This window comes from Siniperca chuatsi, linkage group LG22 (genome assembly GCF_020085105.1).
Source record: "Siniperca chuatsi isolate FFG_IHB_CAS linkage group LG22, ASM2008510v1, whole genome shotgun sequence".
In the NCBI taxonomy this organism is placed as follows: domain Eukaryota; kingdom Metazoa; phylum Chordata; class Actinopteri; order Centrarchiformes; family Sinipercidae; genus Siniperca; species Siniperca chuatsi.
This window is the reverse complement of record NC_058063.1, coordinates 1,545,078-1,571,976: the sequence shown is the minus strand read 5'-3', so window position 1 is coordinate 1,571,976 and position 26,899 is coordinate 1,545,078. Positions and strand designations below refer to the sequence as shown.

The window sequence follows — 26,899 nt, the reverse complement described above, 5'->3', positions numbered from 1 at the left end:
AATCCTGCTTCTGTATGGCGCATGGGCAGTTGTGCATAAGAGCCTGGTTAACTTACAGAACCAAAAGAGTCGTTCATGAGTCGGTTCGCTAGTGCGGGTGAACGAAATGAGCCGGGTTACTTAAAAGAACCGGTCTTCTCATCACTACCTAGGAGTGATTCTGAGATGCTTGATAAATATGGGCACTGAACTCACCAGAAACTCAGTTTCTTTCTGTTATTTCACTCTACTCTCTCCTTTTTACTCTCGTCTCTATACATTTATGAAGCAGATTCATAACTTTGGGATAAGTTAATAAGTACATTTTTCGCTCAAGTTGAAATATTCTTAACTTGCATGGACATGTCTTCATGTCAATTTGTGCCACCACAAGTGAACTTGCATCGTTCCATAGACTTTCGAGCCACCTCTAAAATTTGCTTTGTTTTGTCTGAAGACACATTAACATTTTCTTTACACATCTTCTTGCACTGTATGGCGAAATAATCATAACTCTCCGTTTGCTGTGCACTATAGACATGACATTTCGACTTTCATGGCAATGAAAATGTCTTTAATCCACCCAGAGGAGGCGATCTAGAGCTGATAAGAGAAGCATTCTGGATCTATGAGCTGCAAACACTTAAACCAAAAGGTCACAACTAGGACTTCTCTCTCAGTGTGATGCTATATTGTATACAAATATTTTTGTCTCTTATGATGTTGTGGGCAAGGCCCTCTTTCAACTTGTAGATAAGATGGATCTTCTTTTTATAATCAGCTTTTGAATTCTAATATCTTGATTGCCTGTGATGGCCCCTTCAACCCCTGTAACCTCCAGTATTTACAAAAGATGTATTATTTTTTTTATCTTTTTGGATTTTGTGATTGGTGATTAGATTATTGGGAGCTTCGAGTTGTTATTTATAAAATAGGATTTTTAGGCTGTCAACAGGTCCTCCAAATTAAATGACAAAATATAGTAGTAAATAGTTTGTAACTACCCTTTAGAAAGACACATGGGAGCATTTTCTGATCTGACCCTCCTATCAGCAGGACGACATCCTTTGTCTGTGCCGTCAAAAACCGTTATATATCGATGTGGAAAAATAATTCTGTTTCATGATGTGACAAGACGATAACACTTGGTTAAGGTTAGGAAATGATTGTGGTCAGGTTAAAAGAAACTCAAACTGACTAGGTATGAAACAGGAAATGAACAACAGTCTCCTGTGTTAACATCAGAAGTAATACCACAGATGAAAAAAATCATTTTGTGAACCTTTGAAATTTAGAAACATGAACTCAACATATACAATTTTCAAAGACAAACCTCAAATTTAAACAGATCCACCAACAGATAACAAACAGATACAGCAAATACAGAAATGTACACATTTAAAAAATCAGACATAATTTGAAAGCCTTGAGAAAGTGACACACATTAATAATTTAACCTCTCTTATGTGGGTGATGTCCAGGGCTGGCACAAGTCTTTTTGGGCTCCATACAGTGCGTTTCCCTACACGACACCTCAAGTGTATTTTTTAAATTTTTTAAAATAATTATTACACACACACATTCCCATAATTAGTAGAAGGCATTGCTTTTCTTTTAAATCTTGTCTTCATACCTCCTGTTTTGTACTGTGGTTTTTATTTTATTTATTTATTATCTTGTATGTTGTACTGACCTGAGCAAAATGAATTTCCCTTTGTGGAATCTATTTATCTATCTATCTGTGTTATCTGTAGTTATCTGTAAGTAAAACTAGCACACTATGAAATTAAGCTTGGTAACACTTGTTGTCTTTCCCCAACAATTTTGAATTGACCTTTGTGTTGGACGTACCAGCAGAACAACTATATTTAAAATAGACTAGATCAATTACATTAAAAATTTTGAAAGAGAGATTTGAAGGTGGTGAAATTTAAACAATATCTGCTTAGTACAGTTTCCATTCTATGTAAAGTGTTATTATAAAGACAGTACAAATAGGCCTAAATAAAATATTTAGTTGAAGATATACCTCCTGATTTTATGTAATGCCCAATAGCACCCCTTAATTTCCAAATTTCCTCCCAGCTTATGTTTGGTCCATTATTGTTTATTTTGTATATAATTGATTATGCAAGGTGTCCAAAACAGACAATAACAACAAACAACTTCTGGATACAGTGGAAAAGAAATTGGAGCTTTTAAAGGGTTGGTTTGACTAAATTTGGTAATCATATAATAAATTCACAAAGCAAGCTTATAATAAATTATGTTTAAATTAAAAGGGTACATTTAATTTAATTTTGGGGAATGATAACACATAAAGCATGCTGCAAACTACGTATAAATTATGTCACAGTATGTTAAAATGCTCTAAAGATGCTTAAAAAGAGAGCCATAAGAATTATAAACAAAATTACCTAACAATAACCAACACTGTTTATCAAATTAAAAGGCTCTTGAATTCAAGTTTCTGTAAATTTTAAACTAGTCAAACATAAATCTTAACCTGGTGCCAACTGCTCACCAGAACAAAGAAACTAATCATTCACACACACCGAAGGCACAGCCCTCAGGAGCAATTTGGGGTTCAGTATCTTGCCCAATGACACTTCAACATGTGGGCTGGGGATTGACCCGCTCTACCTCTAAGCCACTGCTGCACCATATCTCTCCCGCCAGCTTCTCCCGGATCGTTCCTAAGCAGCCTCTTATACATAGGGCTGACTATAAGTCACATCACAGAATCATAATGTTAATTTTGTGCTTATGTTCACTTGTGCAATACATCCTTTCCCACTTGAAAACAGAAAATTAGTAGGATCCTTACAGTTATATACATATTTTTCTTTGTCAGTTTTTCCCCCAACATGTCAGTCAGCTGGACTGGCTGCTGTACTGTATTTTTGCTGCTCATTTTGCTCCATTAGCTGTTTTGTAGGGTTTCTCTACTTTGTGGCCCATCCCAAAATTCTCATGACCCCTGACATTAAAGAGTTTACATTTTGTCAAGTCAATTTTTGTATGGCACACTTGTGTACTCAAGTGGATATTACATATAAAGGACGATGTATTCGGAACCTATGTAGCTTAGTTTTTTATCACATGTATATCACCCCTGTGCAATCCCAAAGTTGAAAAGCTCCTCTTTAGGTCGTGGCTACTCCTCGTTTTAGGTCCTGTTCTGGTTGAATGTTACACTGTGGTTGTACGGGAGGTATATGTCCCATTGCGAAACACCATATCAGAAGCCATACAATCCTTGGGAAAATCCAGAGGGCTACATGTTGCTTGTCTCTTTAAAGCTATAGCACAGTAATCCACCTGCTCCGCATCCAACCCAGACTCCAGCCACCGGAAACACACAATACGCTGGAATGAACGCCGGAAATTGTCGGACACAAAGCCGTACAGTATAGGATTGGCGCCGCTGTTGGCGTAACTCAGGATGACAAAAAGCTGAGTGACCATGGGGTCTGGGGGCCGGTGGAAAACACTGACCAGCTGGACAATATAAAAGGGCATCCAGCAGAGGACGAACACCGCCACGACTAGCAGCACCATGCGGGTGATCTTCTTCTCTGAGCGCCGCCGTTGAAGCCAGCCTGCTTTTAGCCCCACTGCTCGCATCCTGGCCACCATTAAACAGTAGCATAAGCAGATAGCTCCAACCGGCAGCAGAAACCCCAACAGGAAGGTATAGACCACGAATGCTTCTGACCACGCCGGTTCAGGCCACAAGAAATTACAGTCCACGCCACCGTCCTGCGCTGGGACAGTGTCGGCAAAGATAATGATGGGCAGGATGACTATGAGTGACAGCCCCCATACACACACATTGACTACTTTGGCTACAGTGGGTCTGCGGTAGCGGGCAGCCTTGATAGGGTGGACCACTGCAACATAACGGTCCACACTCAGCACAGTCAGGCAGAAGATTGATGTAAACATATTGATACCATCTACACTGAGCACCAACCTACACATCAGTGAACCGAAGGGCCAATGACGAACGGCAGCTGATGTGGCCAGAAAAGGAACACTTAACATGAACAACTCGTCAGCAATTGCTAAATTGAGGATGTAAATGTTAGTGGCTGTTTTCATTTTGGCATATTTCAGAATAACGTAGATGACCATGGCATTGCCAGTAAGACCTACACAGCAGACAAGAGCATAGATGGATGGGATGATGATTTTATTGGCGTCAGGCCCCTGGTAGTAGTCCTCATAGTCCATGCTTGTGTTATAGGGCAGTCCTGTTGGATAGGACCCATTGAAATCCATGATTACTTTTGGTGGGTATGTGATGCTAACTTTAAGTTTGAATGATGCTACCCAATGGAACTATAGAGAGCTGAAGTGATGGCAAACTTTGGGCTTCTTGGCATTGTAATGCCACATATTAGCAGTAAAACATTATCATGATCAAAAGTAAGTTGTGCGACCCCCCTACATTTATCTAGACAGGGAAGGGTTTTTTTTATTTTTTATAAACAATGTAAGGTTGTTGTTTATTCAATAATTCTGTTTTCAGGAACACCATTTCCCACAAGCCCAAGCCAGTCAAGTGAGGGACAGGGAGTCCCGAATGGCGTAGCTGTGTTTATCGTATTTGTTACTGTCATCCAAGAAAGAAGAAAAAGTCCATTGTTCCCTCTTCTCACAGTCCATATGTCCTCAAATCTCCTGGGTCTCTTGTGCCTTTGCTTGTCAGTGATTTCTCATTGTAAAGTCCAGACAACCTTGATCATTTTTTTTCCTCTTAGCTATTGAAAAACTGGGTATGCAGCAATTGCTCTCAAGGTACCTACTGTACACCCTGATTCACAGGATACTTAGTAGGCAATCATGCGCCATTCAATTTTCATCCATGAGTAAACACATCTTAGTGAGGGTAAAACCATTTGGACAAACAGTACATACAAAACACTCCATCTGTTGATTGAAACGGGGTGTTCTGGCAGGTCAAATGACATTGAGTGTTTTCTTAAAGGTGGTGTTGTTTGGCTCCTGCGCTCATGTTGTCTTGTTGAGAGTCTCACAGCCCTTGCAGAGTGCAGAGAAATCACAAGGTTCCTGCCGAAGCTTCCCTTCAGGATACATTATGCTCCCATTTTCTGTGACCTGAATTATGAAGCCCTGTGAGAAAACAAAGAACTGTCACTTAGTTTGCCTTTGACAAACACCAAGCACAACATCAAAGTACAAGTCAGTCATAAGAGAAACTGACACTGCATTAGTTCTCCTGAGAAGCCAATGCCTTTACCAGGAATTTATAAGCCTGAAGACAATTATCTGAATTATGAGCAATTACTTGAATAAAAAATACTTACAGCACACAGGCAATAAAACACATGCACTACTAACTCTCAATGCATTGCACATGCGATACAATATCAGAATTAGAAATACTTTATTGAGCCCCAAGGGGAAACTCTTGTTACAGCTGCTCACGTCAGTGCACACAGGAATAGAAGTACCAAGCAAATCAAAATATAATACACTATAATAGGCAAGATAAATTAGGTTTTTATGTGCGCAGGTTCACGTGACGAGCCACCCACATGGTCACGTCCATAATCTAATCCATATCACACACACACACACACACACACACACACACACACACACACACACATCTACATACCAGCATCACATGCTTGCTGATTGTTGTATGCCTTTATTGTTCTTTGAGTTGATAATAGTGGTTTATTGGCTGACATTTATTGATTATTGATCGATGCTAAAGTTAAATTAACTCTATTGTACCTTTAAAGAGCAGTTGCTGGTGGTTATTTGTGTATGTGTTGTAATAACAGCTGGTTGTAACGGTCAGTGATCGGATTCACCCTTCACTGTCCATCTTATTAATGCAAAATAGTATTTTAAATATTGGCATTTATAAGTGGACAACCACTTTTGAGACCCCAGGGTGGTAATATTAATAATGTATTAATATTAATAAATGTTTTATGTTTGCTAATAACTAAACCTGCCCTACCAGATTCCCAACATCTGTGTTTAAAGGATAGAGCTGGAGTCAGAACAGTTAGCCTAGTTCAGCATAAATAGGGAAACGACTAGCTAGCAACTCTGTCCAAAGTTCAAAAATACACCTACCAACACCTCTAAAGCTCACACACATTGTAACTCATTTGTTTCATCTGTACACAAACAGTATAGTAACTGTTACTATACAGCTATTTTTTTCCAAAATGTTTAACTATTCTTAAAAAATATAGTAGTTGAGTTTTTTGATTGATGGACCCCAATAAATCCCAAATTGATTTGCCTTAAGGGCTCACATTGTGATATTTGAGAGAATAGTTTTGAGTATGTGTGATACTCAAGAAACTTTGGTTTAAAGCCATTTCTTTTGCAGAGTTTGATTGATTGACTTTATTGCTTTTTTCTGGGTTCACTGTAGGTTTGACCACTAAATTGAAAAACAGCAACAGACTGAATTAACCTCTCTCTGACCATCTATCCAACCCCCCACAGTCTGGCTAACAAAGGCTAACAAAATTACTAAATCATCACTAACACCCAAATTTGGCACAACTCTGATTTCCACTCACAACCAACCCCCATTCACTTTTCGACATGGCAACGGAATGAAAAACGTAAATGATGTGCATGTGCTTCCACAGAAATATGAGCCCAATCGGGCACATGTAATTAAGTAATTAAGGCCCAAAATGCTATTTTGAACAGGGCAAGCCCCTCACACCGTTAGTCTGAATGACTTGAAATTTCCAGCTCAATATGCTCTACAAAAAAGCCTCTTGGACCACTAAAGTCCGCCTAACTAGATTTCCCACTATTTCGAATTTTTGGAAAACACATTTTTGACATCTCCTCCTAAACCATAGGTCTGATTGCTACCAAAGTTTCGGTGGATCATCATTGGACGAAACATATCAAAAGTTGTATGAAGCTTGTTGATATCTTGTTTTGTTTTCAAGATATTGACCAATTAACAAAAGGGGCGTGGCGCAGCACATAAATAGACCAAAGTTAACAACTGTCAACAGTCATCACAAAACTTACAGGATATGTCCACGGAAGTACCTAAAACATACCCGGAATGTTTCATTCAAATTGACTGCTAGGGGGTGCTACAAATGCTAAAAACTGGGCATGGCAGTACATGTACTGATATGTTTTTCATTGAATTTTATTGTTGTAATGTCTTTTAACTGGTGATTTGGTAGCCACATGCTGAGTTTAACTATTCTCTTTTACCTGGGCACCATTACCCTACACCGATCACACACATATACACTTCAATTTGGCCTTTTGACATAGCCACACTCTTTATCAAACATGGCCTTAGCAGCCATTGTGAATTAGTTTTCCTTTGTCTAACGTTGTTACATCTGACAGACAGGAGGGAGACACAGAGGATGACTGGTATACACTTTATTGAGAAACAGCCAGGAGTGAGAGGGTTAGGATAGGGGAAACGGGTGTAGGGAAGTCACTGGAGGTCTGGTGAAGCCACGGAAGACTGGAGACCGGAGATACACAGGAAACAGGGGACAGTACTGGAAACAAGGGAAATCGCTGAGCACTGACACAACTAACACTTGTGTAGTCAGGCACATGGAGTCCTAAACACGAACAAGGTCAGACACTGAGTGAGGAGAGTGGAGTGGTTTTATACTAGGTGTGATTGGGGCTGATTGAGGGCAGGAGTGTAATTAGGAGCAGGTGTGGGTGATTACAGGCTGCTGAGGACATGACAGGCTGTGACAAACGTCATGTGGCTTTGCTGCCATTTTTGAATCTAAGCAACCATTTTGGATCACACACACCTGTATAAAGTGCATTTAGAGCTAAAAGACAGCATAGGGACACAGCACACACCTACACAATTTGGTGCCCCTTTAACCATTGTAATTCCCAACACTGGAATACTGGAAAACATCATTTTTCTATGCTTTATTTTTTAATGCCTTTCTGTTATTATTATTTTGTTGTTTTTGTTGTTATGACTTTATTATTGCCATTGCCTGGTATTATCATTTTCATAACTATACCTCCATTATTCTATTTTATTGGGGGTTATGTTGGCCCAGACAAATGAGGTTAGCATTTAACGGGAGGCCTTGCCTAACAAAAGATGATGATAATAAGGATGAAGATGATGATGGCAGGGGTCATTATTGTACACTCTGAAACCCACAATGGACAGGCCCCCTTTTAAGGGATCTGGGTGCGGCTAAAATAGGGGCGCCTCACTCTGCTTCACTTGTCAATGAGATAAAATTAATTGAATTAAAATAATATAAAAAGAGAGACAAACTGTCCTCACCTCTGACTGCCCAGGGTCATCTCATGCCTTCTACCACTGGGAACTCAATTCCCTATGCCATCCCACCTCCTCATCACCTCGCCCCATTATCCTTACCCCTGCCAAACATCTGTCAGCTTTTATTTTATTTGAGAATTCTTTTTTATAACTTCTTTCTCTTTCCCATCTTTCTCTTTTTTTGCGAGTCACAAATCCAACTGAGTTAAATGTAAATCCTACATTAAATGTGACATAAAAGGATATACTGAGGGATAATCCATAACAATTTGTTGTTGTGATAATCCATGTGAGGGGTGTTTCATAATGGTCACTTTCTAGTGAACAAAACATACATATATAGATTATTTATGTTTTTGGGTGATACATCCTTTTAAAGAAATGCAAAGATCTGACTTTTGAGTCTCTTCAATCTACATCAGTTATCAGTGTTTGCTGGCCCCTTCAGAAAGGGGAGTGTAGGAGGCAGGGAAGCCCGTATTCCATGCTGTTTTTCACCTCTTTCCTTTTATCGAATCCTACACCATCCTCTGTGTGGTTGCAGACTTTTGTGAAATGTATTCAATAATGATTTGAAACTGAGAAAAACTAGTAATTGTATACTGAAGTGTCACAATTCAAAACAGAACTCAGTAAAGTGACCATTTAGCCTTTGCCCTCGCCCTCCATACTGATTTTTCTCACTACAATGCAATTCTAGATGGCAAGAATGAATTGCAATTGTCAATCTTCCACAGTGGTGGGAGTACTAAGGGCATTTCATATTTATGCCTAATGATATATCCCAATTAGGGCTTCAGTGAATTCCCCTAGAAGGCATGGGACGTCGCTTATAGTCTTTAGCGTTGCAATGTCTGATTCATAGAGTGAAAGATTTTTGTAGTTGTCTGTTAACAGCACACACGTAGCTTGTTGTCTTAAAAGCACTCTACTGCATCATAATACATGATTCATAGATAAGAGATGATCCTATCATGCTGTCTCATTGTCTTGTGGTGCAGATGAGCATATGTTAATACAGGACAAGAATGATAGCTGACAAGCAGAGACAGTAGCCTGACAGTCTTGACAAAGTGCCACATCCAGTTAACAGCTAGACCTCTGTGAAAGGTTACATCCATATTACAGACAAGACATGGTATCCAATTAGAATCAGAGAAGGTCTTATCTGTTGTAACTGCTGACATGTCAATTCCCCACTCACCCTGAAGCATTTCTCTGAATGCCTCCTCTATGCTATCTGCTCGTCTGTTAATATCTACTCAGAAGAATCACCATGGGTGTTTGCCACATATGAGGTAATCTGGATAGTGACAGCTTTGTACAATTGCATCACTTTGCTACTCTACTACAAATTATGTTCACATGCAACTATTTAGCATTGTGCTTTGTGGGTAATGTAATGCCAGATGAATATTCACTCCACAGAGGCTGCACACTGGTTTTTACGCTGCCTGGGGGCTTTTTGCCTGTTAATCCAGTGTTTTCTTATATGTTGAGACAGAATCTTGGTTTACTCTTGTGCGCACAGAGCAGCAACTAGCCCGCTGTTGACTTGTGGAGGTGAGGATATAAAAACAAACGCTCTGCACAGAGAAAGTACTGACAGGTGCTGATTCTGCGGACAGATAGGATAGACATCTACAGTATCTGAAACATTATTAACACTGTAACATGTTGAATAAAACACCACAAAGTAAGTGGTAGTCGGCCCATATTATCTCCACACAAGTTTCAGATTTAACTATAGAAAATGTACTACATCTGTCAATTGTTTATTCTAAACATTAATACATGCGTGGATGTAAGCACTTTCACTCGTCCACATATGCAAGGCAGCCCCCCTACTGAAAATACATTTCTGCACACATGCCTGCGTCCGAGGCATGCGGAACAATCACGGCCACTTTACACAACCATTGGCCAGATATGGGGAGAAGTGAAAGTAGGCCAGATTTGAACTCAAGCTCTCTTTTTTTCATTGTTCACGCAAATTCACATCTGTGAACAGCGGAGGCAGTGAGACTGTCCAAAAGTGTGTGTCATTGTACTCATTTGTGCAGTTCATTGTGTCAAGACACAATGACAAAGACATGAGAAAGACAGACGGGGGAGTCAGTGGGATGCAGTCAGGAGGAGGCAAAATAAAGTGGAACTACCTTTGTGATCAGTTCGTTATGACCAAAAAGAGGATGGTGAAGGGGAAGCAGAGTGAAGTAGCTACAGGAGAAAGGAATGTGCCTGTTCTGCTCTGTACACCCAGCTGTCCTGGTTGTGCCCCCTCCCCTCTCTATCTCCAGTGTGGCCATTTGGAACAGCTAACACATGGGGTCAGATGATAAGTCGTAGAAATTTTTTTTTTGTCATTTACTCCACATTGCATTACGAGAATGTCATTGCCAGGGCACCCTGGTGGCACAGTGGTTAGAGTGCCTGCTATGAACGGCAACATCCCTGGTTTGTGATTGACTGGGGACATTTGTTAATGTCGTTCTCCATCTCTCTCTCCCTTCATCCTCTGTCATCTCTCTACTGCCAGCTATCTAATAAAGCTATAAACTCCGATAGCTTTTGTAGCTTTTGTGCAATTTGTTTTTAGCCACGCTACCACTCTGAGTAGTCCCCAGAGTGTGTATAGTGCTAATGATCAAATATTAGTACAGCAAAAACTTTGTCCTTCACCCTCCGCGGGTGGTCTCATCCTTCGAGCTCGGGTCCTCTACCAGAGGCCTGGGAGCTTGAGGGTTCTGCGCAGTATCTTTGCTGTTCCTAGTACTGCACTCTTCTGGACCGAGATATCTGGTGTTCTTCCAGGGATCTGCTGTAGCCACTCCTCCAGTTTGGGGGTCACTGCCCCGAGTGCTCCTATGACCACGGGCACCACTGTTGCCTTCACCTTCCAGGCCTTCTCCAGCTCTTCTCTGAGCCCCTGGTACTTATCTAGTTTCTCATGCTGGTTCGCCATTACCATTCTGTCAGTGTGAATCTGGAAGTCCCACAGGATCTTGGCTCGGTCATTCTCTACCACCTTTGGAGGTGTTTCCCACTTTGACCTCGGGGTTTCCAGTCCATACTCAGTGCAGATGTTCCTGTACACTATGCCAGCCACTTGGTTATGGCGCTCCATGTATGCTTTTCCTGCCAGCATCTTACACCCTGCAGTTATGTGCTGGATTGTCTCAGGGGCCTCTTTGCACAGCCTACACCTTGGGTCTTGTCTGGTGTGGTAGATCTGGGCCTCTATTGCTCTGGTGCTCAGGGCCTGCTCCTGTGCAGCCATGATGAGTGCCTCTGTGCTGTCCTTCAATCCAGCCATTAGTAGGACTTCTTGATATCAGCCACTTCAGTTATGTTCCGGTGGTACATCCCGTGTAGGGGTTTGTCCTCCCATGATGGTCCCTCCTCCAGCACGTCTTCATCTGTTCCCCATTGCCTGAGACATTCCCTGAGCACGTCTGGCGTCCCTGGGTGTATATATATATATATATATATATATATATATATATATATATATATATATATATATATATATACTGTACTGTACTGTATATGGATATTCCCAAAAAAACTTTTAACAGGCACAGGTCAGAATGGTGCTGCTGCAAATGACTTCCTTTGTCTTCCTGATGTCTATACATGACAATGGAACAACATGAAAGCTGCTGTACTCATTTACATTAAAAAAAATTGTATAAAACTACAGTACATTAATTCACACATTTGTCAACAATCATGTAGTCAATGTATGCAATGTTGCACATAATAATCATAGGGTATGGTCCCTATTCATCCTACATTCTTCAATCATCCATTCTTGTCTGGACACTGAGGGTTTGTATAAATAGTCTTATCTGTAAGACACAATGGGGTAACACAATGGTATACATCGTAGAAAAGGTTTCAATCGTAGTCATCTGGACACTGTTTTCAGAATCAAGACGTTTCGGCTCCCATCCGGAAGTCATTTTCAATTTTGAACAATGGTCAGAACTCTCAGAAAATTTAAGCTAATCTGTGTTACTAAAGCCCTGCCCTCAGGAAGGAGTCTTCCGAGGGCAGCCGAAACGTCTTTATTCTGAAAACAGTGTCCAGATGACTACGATTGAAACCTTTTCTACGATGGAACATTCCTGGACGAATGAGGGACTACACCGTCTTACAATGGTATACAGTACATTCATACTTCCTTGTTGGAGTGATTGTCTAAGATACAAGAGCTACAACGCAGTCTGAAAAACAAATTAGGAGCTGTGGACGCAAATAAAGTTCCCAAAGTTGTGTGCTGGAGGACTTAAGGCTCCATCGTTTAGCAGCCCAGCTGCAGGTTACGCTCCCAGGTGACTCTGTGAAAGCAGTTGGTCACCTGAGACCTAGGTTCCGACGGCAAAGGTCTGGGCCAAGATGTTCGAGTCACATAAAATTTATCTGGCTACACTACCTCATTTGGCTTGAGTTTTTATGTTTGCTTGATGAAAAACTTCAAATACGAAAATACTATCAAAACCACAAGGCTTAGTGGTACAAAAATATAAAAATCTAAAAAGAAACAATTCTTCAGTTTAATACTGAGGCACTCTGAGACTTGCTTAGAAAAAGTTTAGATTGTGCACAGACTTTAGGTGAGGAACAAAAGAAACTTAAAGGAAGATGAAGATAAAACAAAACAAAGTTTCTTGAGCTCAAGTCGAGGCCCAGCCTGACCGACAGAGGTTGGTCAGCTCTTTTTTTCAACCAGTTAGCTGGTCTGGCCTGGTCTTTGATGGTCTAAACTGGTCTTTGGATGGTCTAACCTGATCTTTGATGGTCTCTTAATGATCTAGACTGCTCAATGAAAGCTAACACAGTATTTTAGATGCTGTAATGTACTGATCATGCTCTGAGTAGCTCAGGATAGAGTTAGAGCACATGACAGTCTTGCAAAATAAAAAGTGACATAATTGTTTCATGGGCTGGTGGTAAGGGTTAGTGCTCTATTTTCATGCCTGAAGCAAGTTCATCCTCAAGGTTTCTCATGAGAACGGGCTCCTAAGAATATGATTTCATCATCAACACCAACACCTTTTGAAACTATTGTACTGAATGACTACTGCTGTGAGAGTAAAGTTAGTAGTCATCTTATCACATTTCCTCGTGTAACCCAGCTGGACAAACTGATTAAAATAGAAATGAATAAAGTTGACAATTTAATTACATTTTAAATTAATGCTTTTATTTCTGTTATTAGATAATACAGTTGTGATAACTTAGTGGAATTTGTTGTTTCACCCTCTCCAACCCCTTACTAAAGTTAACAGGAAGTATTGAGGGCAGTTTTGCGAGCGGGGGGAAGGTCCGTAATACCGAGACAGAGTGCCTCAAAGTCGCCATGTTGAGCTGGAAGTAGTGGCTCTGTATAACAACGTTGAGCTTCACAAAAGTTGATAAACAGTAAGAACTAAGTCAAAGCGGTTGTTGAAGTTAAGCAGTTGTTGAGCAGCTAACAGATGACAGTGACACGGTTTCCCTGCAGAAGCCACGAGACCACCAGAAGTGTCGGTTTCTTCTGAATTAGTTGCACTTCACATGTCTCTGTAAGCTAACTTCTCAGTTTTATTTTGCTAGTTTCGTTGTGTGTTAGCAACAAAGTTATTTCCATGTAAAGGCCATTCTTGCATTTTACTGTGGTTTGTGAATATCAAGTTTCTAAAGGGAAATGTATTTTATGCTTAAAGTGTAAGTTTCATAGTAATATTCACAATGTTACTAAAAGAAAAAAACGGGAATTTGTTCTAATGTGGAGTTCTAAACCACTTTCTCCTCACATTACTAGTGATGATTAAGTGATTTGTCAAACAATATTTTTGATAAGAAATAATGGACTATGAAATTATTGTTTACTCAATTGGTGAAACAGGTACGGTGTTTCTACAGAAAATTACTATTTTGCTTTAATTGAGAAAGTAAGGTTTGTAGGTTAAATGTTTATTGTGTAAGATATATGTGCTTTATTGCTTACTCAGATATTGGCTAAGCTGAAACAGTTTAATTCTATTTTCATGTCTAATATTTATATTGTGTCAATTTATGCTAAGCATATTTTCTGAATATAATAATTTTATCATTTAAGAATTTGGAAGTTGAACTAGAGAGCAACAAGTTGGTGAGCCTCCCAACTAGATTTACAGGAACCCGGATCTACAGTACATTGATACTGAAACAGCCGGATGAACTGTCTGCCTTGTGTTACGATTATGGCAGTCACCTGGATTGGTACCAGCTCGAACACACATAATACATAAAGAGTGCACTCTGATTCATCCGACTCTAACAGATCAGACCTCCATCTGATCTCAACTAAAGTTGACTTGAATTTTTCTCTATGGTCAACAGACACTGACTTGGGCCCAGTTTTTTATTTTTCATATCCATGTAAATGTGTAAGCTCCTTCTGAACCTAGAGCGAGGTGTTGACTCACCCAGTAGTGGGTTACAAAGTGCTTTCTTTCTGGCAAGTTTTTTTTTTTAAACATTAACTGATCTATTTAAGACAGCAAAATGTTTTTAGTCATTACAGCATGTTAGAACAAAACCATACAACCATTCACATATGCAGCGATGACATTCACTTGAAAATGAACCTGGAAATATGTGCTGTGCATTTATTTTGTGAATTATGCTGATCATGTGTTGGAAAGTCCTGTGTTGTTGTTTGTTGTTTATTTGTTTTTATAATTATTATGATAGTTAGGATGATCTGATGACTGATAATGTGATTAGGACAGGTGAACAGGTATTCACTGGGGTGGAATGCTTAAACCGATCATTCAAGATCCTGTCTTCGGAGATATCCAAGACTCTACTGGAGGTACAAAGGGGAGAAAACCCAAAACAGACTTGTTGTATATGAAATCAAGCAGCAAGAAAAGTTTTGTTACGGCTGTTACTCCAGTCATTGCCAATGCAGAAGCCAACTTGAGACAAATTAAAGTCACCAGTACGGTCAACAGGGATGCTTTTGTCAAGCCTTATGTTTTCTGTAAAGGAGATGCGATGGAAGCATGCCAAGCAATGTCAAAGATTCTCCACAAGGAGAAAGTTGAGTTTCTAAAGAAACATGGACTCTGCTTTGTCTGCTTGGTTAAACGACATATGAGTAAAACATGTAAGAAACGTCTTACCTGTCATTCCTGTGAGAAGAAATATCCCACTGTCTTGCATATTGAAAACATTACTCCAGAGAGCACTGCAGGGAACATCAGAACATCCATGACAACCAAGAAAGATACAATCATCAAGAGCAACCCTGTTACCATTGCTATGGTGTCAACCGAACATACAGGGGCCAGAACCACAGATTACAATTTGGCAGTTGTACCCATAAAGGTGAAGGCAAAAAGAGTGAATCATGATATTGAGAATGCACGTTGTGAGAATTCTACTGACCACTCCTAACAAAGTTGAAAATTTCCCTTCTGAACACCAGGAACAGAACACCACATTGAAAGGAATGTGGGTTGATTTAGGCCTGCTGACTGCTCCTAACAAGGAGCTTTAAAAGGTGCCCGTCGGTGCAACATGGGGAGGTTGAGAGAGTTTAAGTTTTATGCAAATGTCCTCTAAAGCACAGGACTAACATCATGGCAAAAACCAATCATGCTCATATCGATTAACTTGTGAAACAAAACCACATAGTTGTTTTCTCCACTCAACTATGTAAAAACACGTCAAACAAAATGGAGAAAAAGTTGATAGCCGCTTCCCAGTTCTCTACAATACAGTGGGTACGGAAAGTATTCAGACCCCTTTAAATTTTTCACTCTTTGTTTCATTGCAGCCATTTGCTAAAATCAAAAAAGTTCATTTTATTTCTCATTAATGTACATTCAGCACCCCATCTTGACAGAAAAAAACAGAAATGTAGACATTTTTGCAAATTTATTAAAAAAGAAAAAAACTGAAATATCACATGGTCATAAGTATTCAGACCTTTTGCTGTGACACTCATATTTAACTCACATGCTGTCCATTTCTTCTGATCCTCCTTGAGATGGTTCTACTCCTTCATTGGAGTCCAGCTATGTTTAATTAAACTGATTGGACTTGATTAGGAAAGGCACACACCTGACTATATAAGACCTTACAGCTCACAGTGCATGTCAGAGCAAATGAGAATCATGAGGTTGAAGGAACTGCCCAAGGAGTTCAGAGACAGAATTGTGGCAAGGCACGGATCTGGCCAAGGTTACAAAAGAATTTCTGCAGCACTCGAGGTTCCTAAGAGCACAGTGGGTTCCATAATCCTTAAATGGAAGAAGTTTGAGACGACCAGAACTCTTCCTAGACCTGGCGTCCAGCCAAACTGAGCAATTGTGGGAGAAGAGCCTTGGTGAGAGAGGTAAACAAGAACCCAAAGATCACTGTGGCTGAGCTCCAGAGATGCAGTAGGGAGATGGGAGAAAGTTCCAGAAAGTCAACTATCACTGCAGCCCTCCACCAGTCGGGGCTTTATGGCAGAGTGGCCCGATGGAAGCCTCTCCTCAGTGCAAGACATATGAAAGCCCGCATAGAGTTTGCCAAAAAAACACATGAAGGACTCCCAGACTATGAGAAATAAGATCCTCTGGTCTGAGAACAAGATTGAACTTTTTGGCGTTAATTCTAAGCGGTATGTGTGGAGAAAACCAGGCACTGCTCATCACCTGCCCAATACAATCCCAACAGTGAAACATGGTAGTGGCAGCATCATGCTATGGGGGTGTTTTTCAGCTGCAGGGACAGGACGACTAGTTGCAATTGAAGGAAAGATGAATGCGGCCAAGTACAGAGATATCCTGGAAGAAAACCTCTTCCAGAGTGCTCAGGACCTCAGATTGGGCCGAAGGTTCACCTTCCAACAAGACAATGACCCTAAGCACACAGCTAAAATAACAAGGAGTGGCTTCGGAACAACTCTGTGACCATTCTTGACTGGCCCAGCCAAAGCCCTGACCTAAACCCAATTGAGCATCTCTGGAGAGACCTGAAAATGGCGGTCCACCAACGTTCACCATCCAACCTGGAAAGTTTCTGCAAGGAAGAATGGCAGAGGATCCCCAAATCCAGGTGTGAAAAACTTGTTGCATCATTCCCAAGAAGACTCATGGCTGTACTAGCTCAAAAAAAGGGTGCTTCTACTCAATACTGAGCAAAGGGTCTGAATACTTATGACCATGTGATATTTCAGTTTCTTTTTTTAATAAATTTGCAAACATTTCTACATTTCTGTTTGTTGTTTTTGTTTTGCTTTTTTTTCTGTCAACATGGGGTGCTGAATGTACATTAATGAGAAATAAAATGAACTTTTTTAATTTTAGCAAATGGCTGCAATGAAACAGAGTGAAAAATTTTAAAGGGGTCTGATTACTTTCCGTACCCACTGTATAAGCTACCAGGACTTGAAAAAGACAAAAGATGCATGTAAAAATCGCTCAGGGAACTAGTTTACTGTGTGCCTGTATAGTGGCAATGCAAGAAAATAACTGCCCAATCAGAGCTGAAAATTACCTGTGTTAAACATGCCTATAACCTTCAGTTTAATGGGGTGCAAGAGAGTGCCTGCGACATTTAAATCCTTATGTGTTAACAGGAGGGTAGGAGGAGGAGGAGGAAGAGAGTCCACTTCAACCTCCCCTATCCTTCTGCCAGCTTTAATGACAAGGCAATCATCCTTTTGAAATTGCATTAGAGCTGCTTGGCGGAAGGAATATATCAGACGTGTGTGTATGTGTGTTAGAGAGAATCCTTTACGAAGGTCACATGTGAAAACCACATGTGAGCGCCCAACATGTGAACAATTCACAGGTGAACCGAAAACACGGTTTTTGGACACGTGTTTTTCATGTTGGTTTTTCCACATGTGAAATAATCACATGTTTTCAGTTCACATGTGGGACAACAACATAACATTGTGCTTGCAGTTCAAATTTGAACAGCCAACATGGTTTTTTGATGTTGGCTTTTTACATGTAAACTGCAGAAGTGATAATTTCAAAAATACATTAAAAGATCCAGTGAAATAAAGTAATGGTTTCATGTTTAAACACATCTATTCTCATGTTTCTGTCATATGTGTAAGTTTTAAAAGTAAAGCACCAATGAGGAAAATAAACTCACTGAAAAACATAGTCACATGATTTTAGCAGAATATTTGTCTACAAGCAAAAAACAACAGATGTTCAAGGTAATGAACATGTCCTTTTATTGAAGGAACAACAACAGTAAAGGCAGGAACATAACACTGACATCTGTCTATTTTTAGAGATGCACTCTGAGGCACCCAACTGCATAGATAAAATGGTCACCACTTTAGAAGACAAATTTCAGCATTGCATAACATATATATTAATTCTATTCTGTTTCTTGTTGTGAGCAGTTTCATGTAGGAACTATCTGCAGAGAGAAAATAGTTCCTACATGAAACTGCTCACAACAAATTTGTGGATTGAGTAAAGGAGTCATGATTTCTGGAAAGAGACATTGCTATTGAGTTTTTCAAATGTACTTTTTTGGCACAATGCAGACATCTCTACGGCCGAGGTCATTACTCAAAGGGTGTAATTCCTATTGCCTTGTAAATAAATGTTCATTACAATGTTGTATGAAAGAAGTGGAACATTTCAAAAAAATGTAACTTTAAAGAAAGTTAAATATTTGAAAAAGTTTAAATGGGATTTAAAGCTTCCTCCATACTGTATAAAAGATATGATTCATTTTCTTCCTGTGTTTCCACCAGCTTTGTGGTTATACTTTATAATATGATAAATTTCACATGTGAAACGGTGAAGAGGAAGTACAACAACATGTACTTTTGTTATTTTTCTGCAAAAGAAGACATTTTCCTGAAATTTCCCTAGATTTTTACTGTAATTTGTTTTGAGTTATATCATGGCCTACATAAATACTCAGTTCTAATTGGTTGGAGGGGTGTTGACTAATGAGTTATTAGCTCTCAAGATCAAAGAACATGTAGTCTCGTACCATGGTCATTACATTTCCTGTCTGAGTTAATAGTCCTAATGTGAAAATATCAGATTCACATCCAAAGTAGGCCTAAATAGGCCACATATAACTAATATTTGATTATTATTCTCACAGGAGTGTGGAATTCATGTGAAGATGCAAATTTCTGCAGACTTCATGTGACATGCTTTGTTCTCCTTTTTTACATGTGAACCACAAGTTTCATAGACACCATGAGAAAACATGGAATTCATGTAAAACTCATATGTGATTTCATGTGACATGTTTTCTTTTCACATGTAAAAATCTAGTTCACATGTGAAAAAGCCACATGAGAAAATGTGTAATTCAAATGTTTAGATGCAAATTTACAAGTGATTTCATGTGACAATTTTAGTAAACTTTAGTAAAGAAGCCAGTACCAGTAAAAATGTAGAATTCAGATGCAAATGTCACATGTGAATTCATAATGTGTTTTGTTTCCACATGTGCAAAAACAAACAATCACATATGAATGTATGTAATTCACATGTGAAAATGTATAACCAAGGCTGGTGTTGTCAGTATACCATATTACCATGACAATTCTATGTTTTCTGTAAATGTTGCTGAACCACACATACAAAAGACATCCATCAGCTGAAGAGATAAAAGCCTTGAAGGCTTTGAATTTTTGTTCCATTAGTGGAGGGGCACACAGGATGAGAAAGTAGTCTGTTAGTGAGACCATCTGTCTGTTCAACACTTTGGTACAGAAAAATTTAGTTTTTAAAGATCTAAGTCTTAAGTAGGAACCAATGGGCTTGGAGCTGCCACAGACAGGGCAGGAAACTCAGAAAGTATTGAGAGATGGACTAACATTGTTGGTTTAAGTCTTTTCAAGGGATTAATTGACAATAAGGAATCTGGAATAACACCAGCCTTATCCTAAGTAATGTCTTAGCTAGTAAATACATTTTTAATGGTGTCTAATCAAAGGCAATCTACTATGTAAACTATTATATTTATATAATAGCAAGCAATACATTAAACAGTATTGTGTTCATCCTCGCCATGATCTTATCTTTCAGGTCAGTCGCTGCCTCGTTCAGCGTGATTTCTCTTGGGGCTTCGTACCCAATCTCTGGTTAGGGAGTTGCTGGTTGCTCCCCTCTGACCTGTAGTCCTGGCTCCCCCTTGCCGTAGCATTTGTGTTGTACCTTGTGTCAATCTCAAGTTGTGATAGCAGTTGCCGCTTGTGGATGTTGGAACACTGAGCTACTAGTTGCTTCGCTGTAAGCCTTGATTGTGGGTTTCCAAGTAACCATTCATCCCACATCCTGTGCATGTAACCCCTCTGACTAGGGTTACTGGAGTAGTAGCATTCCAACAGAGCCTTATTACCGCATCTCGGCCATCTCCGTCTTGTTCCAGTAGCCCATTTGTCGTCTCGATGCCCTGACGCAGACCTTGTTTGGCTGGGCGACGTCTGAGCCGGCATGTCATATATTTCATTGTCACTCATCATCATCATGAGGTAGGCAGCAGCGTGAAGGGTCTTGCCTAAGGACCCACACTGTATGGGGTCATTGCTCAATGCGTGCAATGCGATTCGAATCCGGGTCCCCCCCGTGTGAAAGTCTTGTGACTTACCAATTGAGATATATATGGATCGACTCATTGTTCCACATCCAGGAAGGAATCTGCATTGCAGCTAATGAAGCACACCTGCTCCCTATCAGCTCCTAATCATAGCGAGCATAAAAAGCCCAGCAGCGCTCAGAGCACTCACCTCAGCCAGTTGTCTGACCTCGTTTGGTGCAAGGACTCTCCATGCAATAGTGCATATTCCCTACGTCCCTTCTCCAGCGATTCCCTTCTCTAGCGATCTCCATGCCAGCGAGTCTTCCCCATGTCCATACCTGCACACGTGTCTTCATATACTATATCCTAAAAAAGAACCATCTATCTCCATATCGGTGTCTCCTGCCTGTCTGTCCATAACAGAAGGTTGGACCTTACCGAAGGACTAATACCTGCACTCCCTTAGTTATTCCATCACCTCTCATTACGCCATGCCAAGGGCCAGACCGGTGGCCTTCTCTGATTTGGTGGTGGATAGCAACGGCGTCCTGTGGCTCTATCCATTGGCGCCAGACAAGAAGTCCACAGGGCAAAATCCCTACCGGGGTACCCGTCTGGCTCGAGGTGGTCTACACAGTCACCAGATTGCTCTCCGGTCTGCCAATCATCAGCCAACTTCTCTGCCCAGCGGTTCGTTGGCTTCACCGCCCAGCAAACCGCCAGCTCCACTGCCGTCTCCCGTCCCCAATCATCACTCCTTGTTGGATCGCAGCAGACAGCACTCCCTGTCGGATGGCAGCAGGCAGCACCCCTTGCTAGACAGCAGCAACTCCTCGCTCCCGGACTCTGCTGGATCGCAGTCACCTACTTTCCCGGCTGGATCGCAGCTGCACCAATCCCTAGCCGACGCTGGATCGCAACCATCTCTTCTTCTGGTTGATCGTAGCATGCCGCGGGACCGTCTGCTGGGTCGCAGCACGCCGCTGAGCCGTTGGCTGGGTCACAGCAGCAGCAGTACCCTCCTTCTCTGCCGGAGTGGGGGGGGGGGTACTGTCACGGATACGCCAGGCTCCACCGTCAGCTAATGAAGCACACCTGCTCCCCATCAGCTCCTAATCATAGCCAGCATAAAAAGCCCATCGTTCACCTCAGCCAATTGTCCGACCTCGTTTGGTGCAAGAACTCCCCATGCAACAGTGCATATTCCCTACGTCCCTTCTCCAGCGATCTCCACCCCAGCGAGTCTTCCCCATCTCCATATCTGCAAACCTGTCTTCACATACTATAACCTAATAAAGAACCATCTATCTCCATATCTGTGTCTCCTGCCTGTCTGTCCATAACAAAACTGAAGATGGATATTAATCTCACGTTTGTGTGTTAAGTACAGATCTGGGGCCTGCGAGAAAGCTCTGTTGCATGGACAGCTGATCATGTACAGTATATAAAAGTGTTGAAGCTATTTCGATTTTTAGTTTAATCTTTTACTGGATAAATAAATGTTTGTGTTTCTGGTAAATTTGCAACTGATACAATTTCCACACTTAAATTTCCCAATTGACCTGTCACCTGTGACACCTTTGAATTTGTTGTGGGTATATGGAACTGCTTTGACCATCCAAAAATTAATCATTTGTTTGTTGTTAAAATAAGTTCTAGTTGTGACTAATTTTGTAAAATATGCCAGTGCTTAAAAACAACATTCTTTATATTACTGGTTTTGGGAGTATAAGAGATGGTTTGTTAGACAGTCTTCTCGAGTCCTGTCTTCAAGTTTTAAAACTACATCACTCAACCAGTCTTGTCTATAGCCTCTTTCAATAAATTTCTCCAACATCTTCAGCTTGTTGTTTTCATGTAGTTCATTACTGTCACAGATTCTCTTTAAGTCTAATTAATTGCCCGACAGGTAGGCTTTTTTTTCAGAGATGGTGGATAGAAACTGTTTCTGTAAGTTTTGTGTACTCTCATTAGATTACTGATAAAGATTCAGCCTAGAGTATGCAGGGTGTGTTTTTACACATTCTGTAAATCATCCTGATGAAGGCCCTGCGCCGAAACGCACTGGTGAAATAAAGAAGATTGTTCCAGTTAGTCAACTAGTGTTGGTGAGTAGTTTTTTCACATTTCACTCTGGATTTAAAACAGGATTCTAACAAACAGAGATAGTTTACTAAACTGACATACTAAAGAATGGTGATTACAACTCCATATTAATTGCATACACTGTTAAATAGCTCAGTAAATTGCAACATTTTGGTCAGAGACCTTATCTGGCATTCACTCCTTTTTTTTTTACTATCTTTACTTTTCCTCTCTGATTTGGCAGAATGACTTAACTGATTTTAACGTAATTACCTCTTTATAATATTTTGTTCATCATGAGATAAAAACCTACCAAAATGTCATTATTCTATACTGAACATGCTGAAAATGTCAACCATATTTACAGCAACTATAATCAACATTTTCATGATAACAATGTGAAAAGGGTCGCTCGGAGTGATGAACCTACAGAAAATTATCAGATGAAACTGCATCCCCCTGTGGCTTTACGGAGCTTTATAGTGAGTTTCAGCTGATTGTTTAGCTATTTGGCCCATAACTTTACCGTTTTGATTCACTCTTACTGCTCTCATAGCATTGTTTTAGGCACCAGGCAGCTGTTTTCAGAGAAAAAGCTCTAAAAATCCTATGTACCATACCTAAATGACAGAACAGATCGATTGTCATTGACTCCCACAGTGACATTTACTGTACGACCGTTTCCCAAAACGACATATTCGACTGTTGGAAAGTACCAGCGACAGGCGTACCGCTTAAGTACGTTACGTTAAGTCACGTGACGTAAATCACATGTTAAACGTGATTGAATGTTGTGAAACAGTCGCAGTTTGGTTAGGTTTAGGCAACAAACTACTTAGGTTTAGGAAAAGATCATGGTTTGGGTTAAAATAAGTTATGTAAGTCACGGCATGTAAGTAACGTAAGTCATGTGACTCAACTCACATGATGTAAGTCAACTACGTAACGTTATTTAACTTTAAACAAGTCAGTGTTGACTTGTTTTCACACGGGACACAAACCCCGGTCTCCCCAGGTCTGGATGAAAGTTCTATTTGTTTGTCCCATCCACCAACCCAACCACCTCTCAACGCTGACTATGTTGCTGTTTATACAAAGTCACCTGACTTCCTCCTTTGCCCCCGTCATAATTACTACAGCCACTAGAGGTCGTGCCCTAACAATAAACGTAAATATGGGTAGTAATAAGCTACTTTCACAATAGACCTATACGGCCGTTTTTATGGTGAGGATGGGCTGCCTGATCAGAGAGAGACTAGATGGTGAACATAGTGGAGCAGGGACGTGCACAGACCTTTTGAGGGGCTGTTGCTCAAACCTGAAAAAAGGGCAACCCCCTTTTTAAGCTTCACACTGCCATCTATCAATTTGATTGTAAAATATGTCTACCTGTATGTGATCGCATTGTTCCAAAATGGAACAATGGTCTTTCATTTAATTACTTGTTATAGACAGCAGAAGCTATGTAAAGCATTCAAACTTTGAGGAAACATTTCTGAAACCAAAAATATGAAAACCACAATATTCAAACTTCAAACAAACTCTTTGAACTCAGATGATTATGAGTTGATATTGTGTACATCATGTAAAGTAAAAATTTTGAAGTAGATTTTGTAAATTCTAATCACTGGAAATTTAATATAATTAACTGTATCATCCACAACCAAGTTTTGATTGTAGTCATATCTCATATCTCCATGAATGAATACCAGTGTTGGAATGAAGGGGCACCAAACTGTAGGTGCAATCAATTATGGCTATCAGAATTATCAAAGATAATCATAAATAATTACTTTAATGAATAGTCCTCAGGGGCACCACTCTTCTTATAGAAGAGAAATGATGAGAATGCCAATTCATTGATTCAGTCTCATAAAATACAATAAACTATCAATTTGGAACTCGATTAATAATTAAATTAATAACTATAACCAAAATTACCATTAATAGCTAGTAGGTTGAAGGATTTGGAGTTCAACATAGAAGAGGTTTGCAAATAACTCACTCTTGTGAAACATTAAAGAAACCAGCATATTTATACACAAGAATTATTTATTAAAAGATAAACAAAGCGAAAACACACATCATCATCACATGTGAAATCTACTCTAAATACACTAAACTACAGAACAAAGGGTGTAACATCAGTAATGTCCAAATGTACAAACGTTAAACAGTCCTTTGCTTGGCTATTTACACTGTTACTCTATGCTATGCCCAGTTGTTACCCGTTACCCATATGTGGGAGGGAAAGAGAGGTGGCTTTGGTGCTGCTGTTAGCTGGTGGTCAGTCTGTTGTAGACGAGCCAAGCTGGGAAGAATTGTGGTTCCGCTGTGGAAGCATCTTTTGCTGCGTAGTCTCCGCTTGTAGAGATCAGAGAAAGCCGAAAGAGAGCACGCCTGTGGTTGTACTTACAGAGTTAACAGCTCAGTGATAACTTGCTTTGTGCTCCTGTTAGCATGTGAAGTTAGTTGGCAGGCTTTGTGTGTGTTGTTTCCTGGAAGTTCATAATATCTTCTCTGTTGAGAGAACCCCGGGTACTACAGCAAAAAACTGAATTAACAAACAAAACAAGACAAAACAGTGTTCAACAACACACTGAGGCAGCCATCCGCAGGAAGAGATGAGATTATGAACATCAGGGAAACAACTCTAGTGGATTTATTTCCCACTTTTTTTTACCTCATCAGTGGAGTTATTGGACATTCTGGTCAAAGGTGACCTCACCTTTGTCCATGCAGTGAAACGCAGGAGGAGGTGGAGAAGTGCCACTGCACTCATGTGAGCCCGAAGGCGCAGACTTCACACACCTTTACCCAGAATATTTCTCTCCAATGTGCGATCTCTATGCAACAAACTGGAAGAACTTCAATTACTGGTGTGGAAAAGACTTTTCTTCATCTTCTGTTTTAATGCTTCATGGAAACATGGCTATGTGGATCGATACCGGACTCTGCATTGCAGCTGGCAGGCTTCCAATTTTGCAGATTGCAATACAGAACGGGTGTCATGATGTGACAGTGATTCTAAAGTACTGTTCTCCAGATCTGGAATCTTTTTTCATCAACTGTAAACCTTTCTACTCCCCCTGTGAGTTTGCGTCCTTGTCTAAACCTGTTGTGAGGATATTAAATAAGTGGAACAGTGAATCTATAGAGGATGTTTGGGAGTGCTTGGACTGTACTGACTGGGATGTTTTCAGGACTGCTATCAATGGTCTGGATGAGTTCACAGAGGCTGTGACGTTCTACATCAGCTTCTGTGAGGACTGCTCATCCATGTTGATAAGGAGATTGACCATTCGGTGACCTGGTGCAAACAGAACAACTTGGAGCTCAACGCTCTAAAGATAGTGGAGACGGTTGTGGATTTCAGAGAAAGCACAGCCCCAATCACCCTGTATGATTCCCCTGTCAACACTGTGGAGTCCTTCCGCTTCATGGGCACCATCATCACCCAGGACCTCAAGTGTAATAATATATTATTACACTATTCTTCTCTGCATGTCTAATCCAATGGGACCGCCAGATAATCACAGCAACTTTAAAGCAACTTCTTCCTTTAAGGACTGGTAACGTAACCACCAAACATAACTGAGCATAATATAGCATAGCAGAGTACAGAGTACTAAGCACAAGACTGTGTTACTTTTTTGAATGTATATTAATATTGTTGTGATGTGTTTTCACTGTAACCCTGCATTACTTGTGGTTCCTAGAGTCTCCAAAAGTAGAATGGGAGCCAGAACCTTCAGTTATCAAGCTCCTCTCCTGTGGAATCAGATCCCAGTTTGGGTTCGGGAGGCAGACACCATCTCCACATTTAAGAGTAGGCTTAAGACTTTCCTCTTTGATAAAGCTTATAGATAGGGCTGGCTTGGGCGACTGTTTACTGTTTATGGTTATTTTGATTAAAAAAATAGAATAGAAAATAATTAAAATTTTCTCTTAGGAGTATACATATTCTTCTGTGTTTGTTGG

The 26,899-nt window shown here is 40.3% G+C and overlaps 1 protein-coding gene across 2 annotated transcripts in view; it reads right to left on the bottom strand.

Annotated features, from left to right (window-relative positions):
• Window positions 1-246: 246 nt before the first annotated feature.
• The window catches only part of sstr1b (somatostatin receptor 1b), a 49,555-nt gene continuing 22,902 nt past the window's right edge, over window positions 247-26,899 (bottom strand). The window contains exons 2-3 of one of the 2 annotated variants that reach the window (XM_044185163.1): window positions 15,451-15,515; window positions 247-5,118 (exon numbers count right to left, since the gene is read on the bottom strand). In XM_044185163.1, the coding sequence (XP_044041098.1) occupies window positions 3,172-4,263 (1,092 nt within the window). In that variant the 5' untranslated portion in view covers window positions 4,264-5,118; window positions 15,451-15,515 and the 3' untranslated portion in view covers window positions 247-3,171. The remainder of the gene's footprint in view (window positions 5,119-15,450; window positions 15,516-26,899) is intronic. The other variant, XM_044185162.1, reaches the window with a different exon arrangement.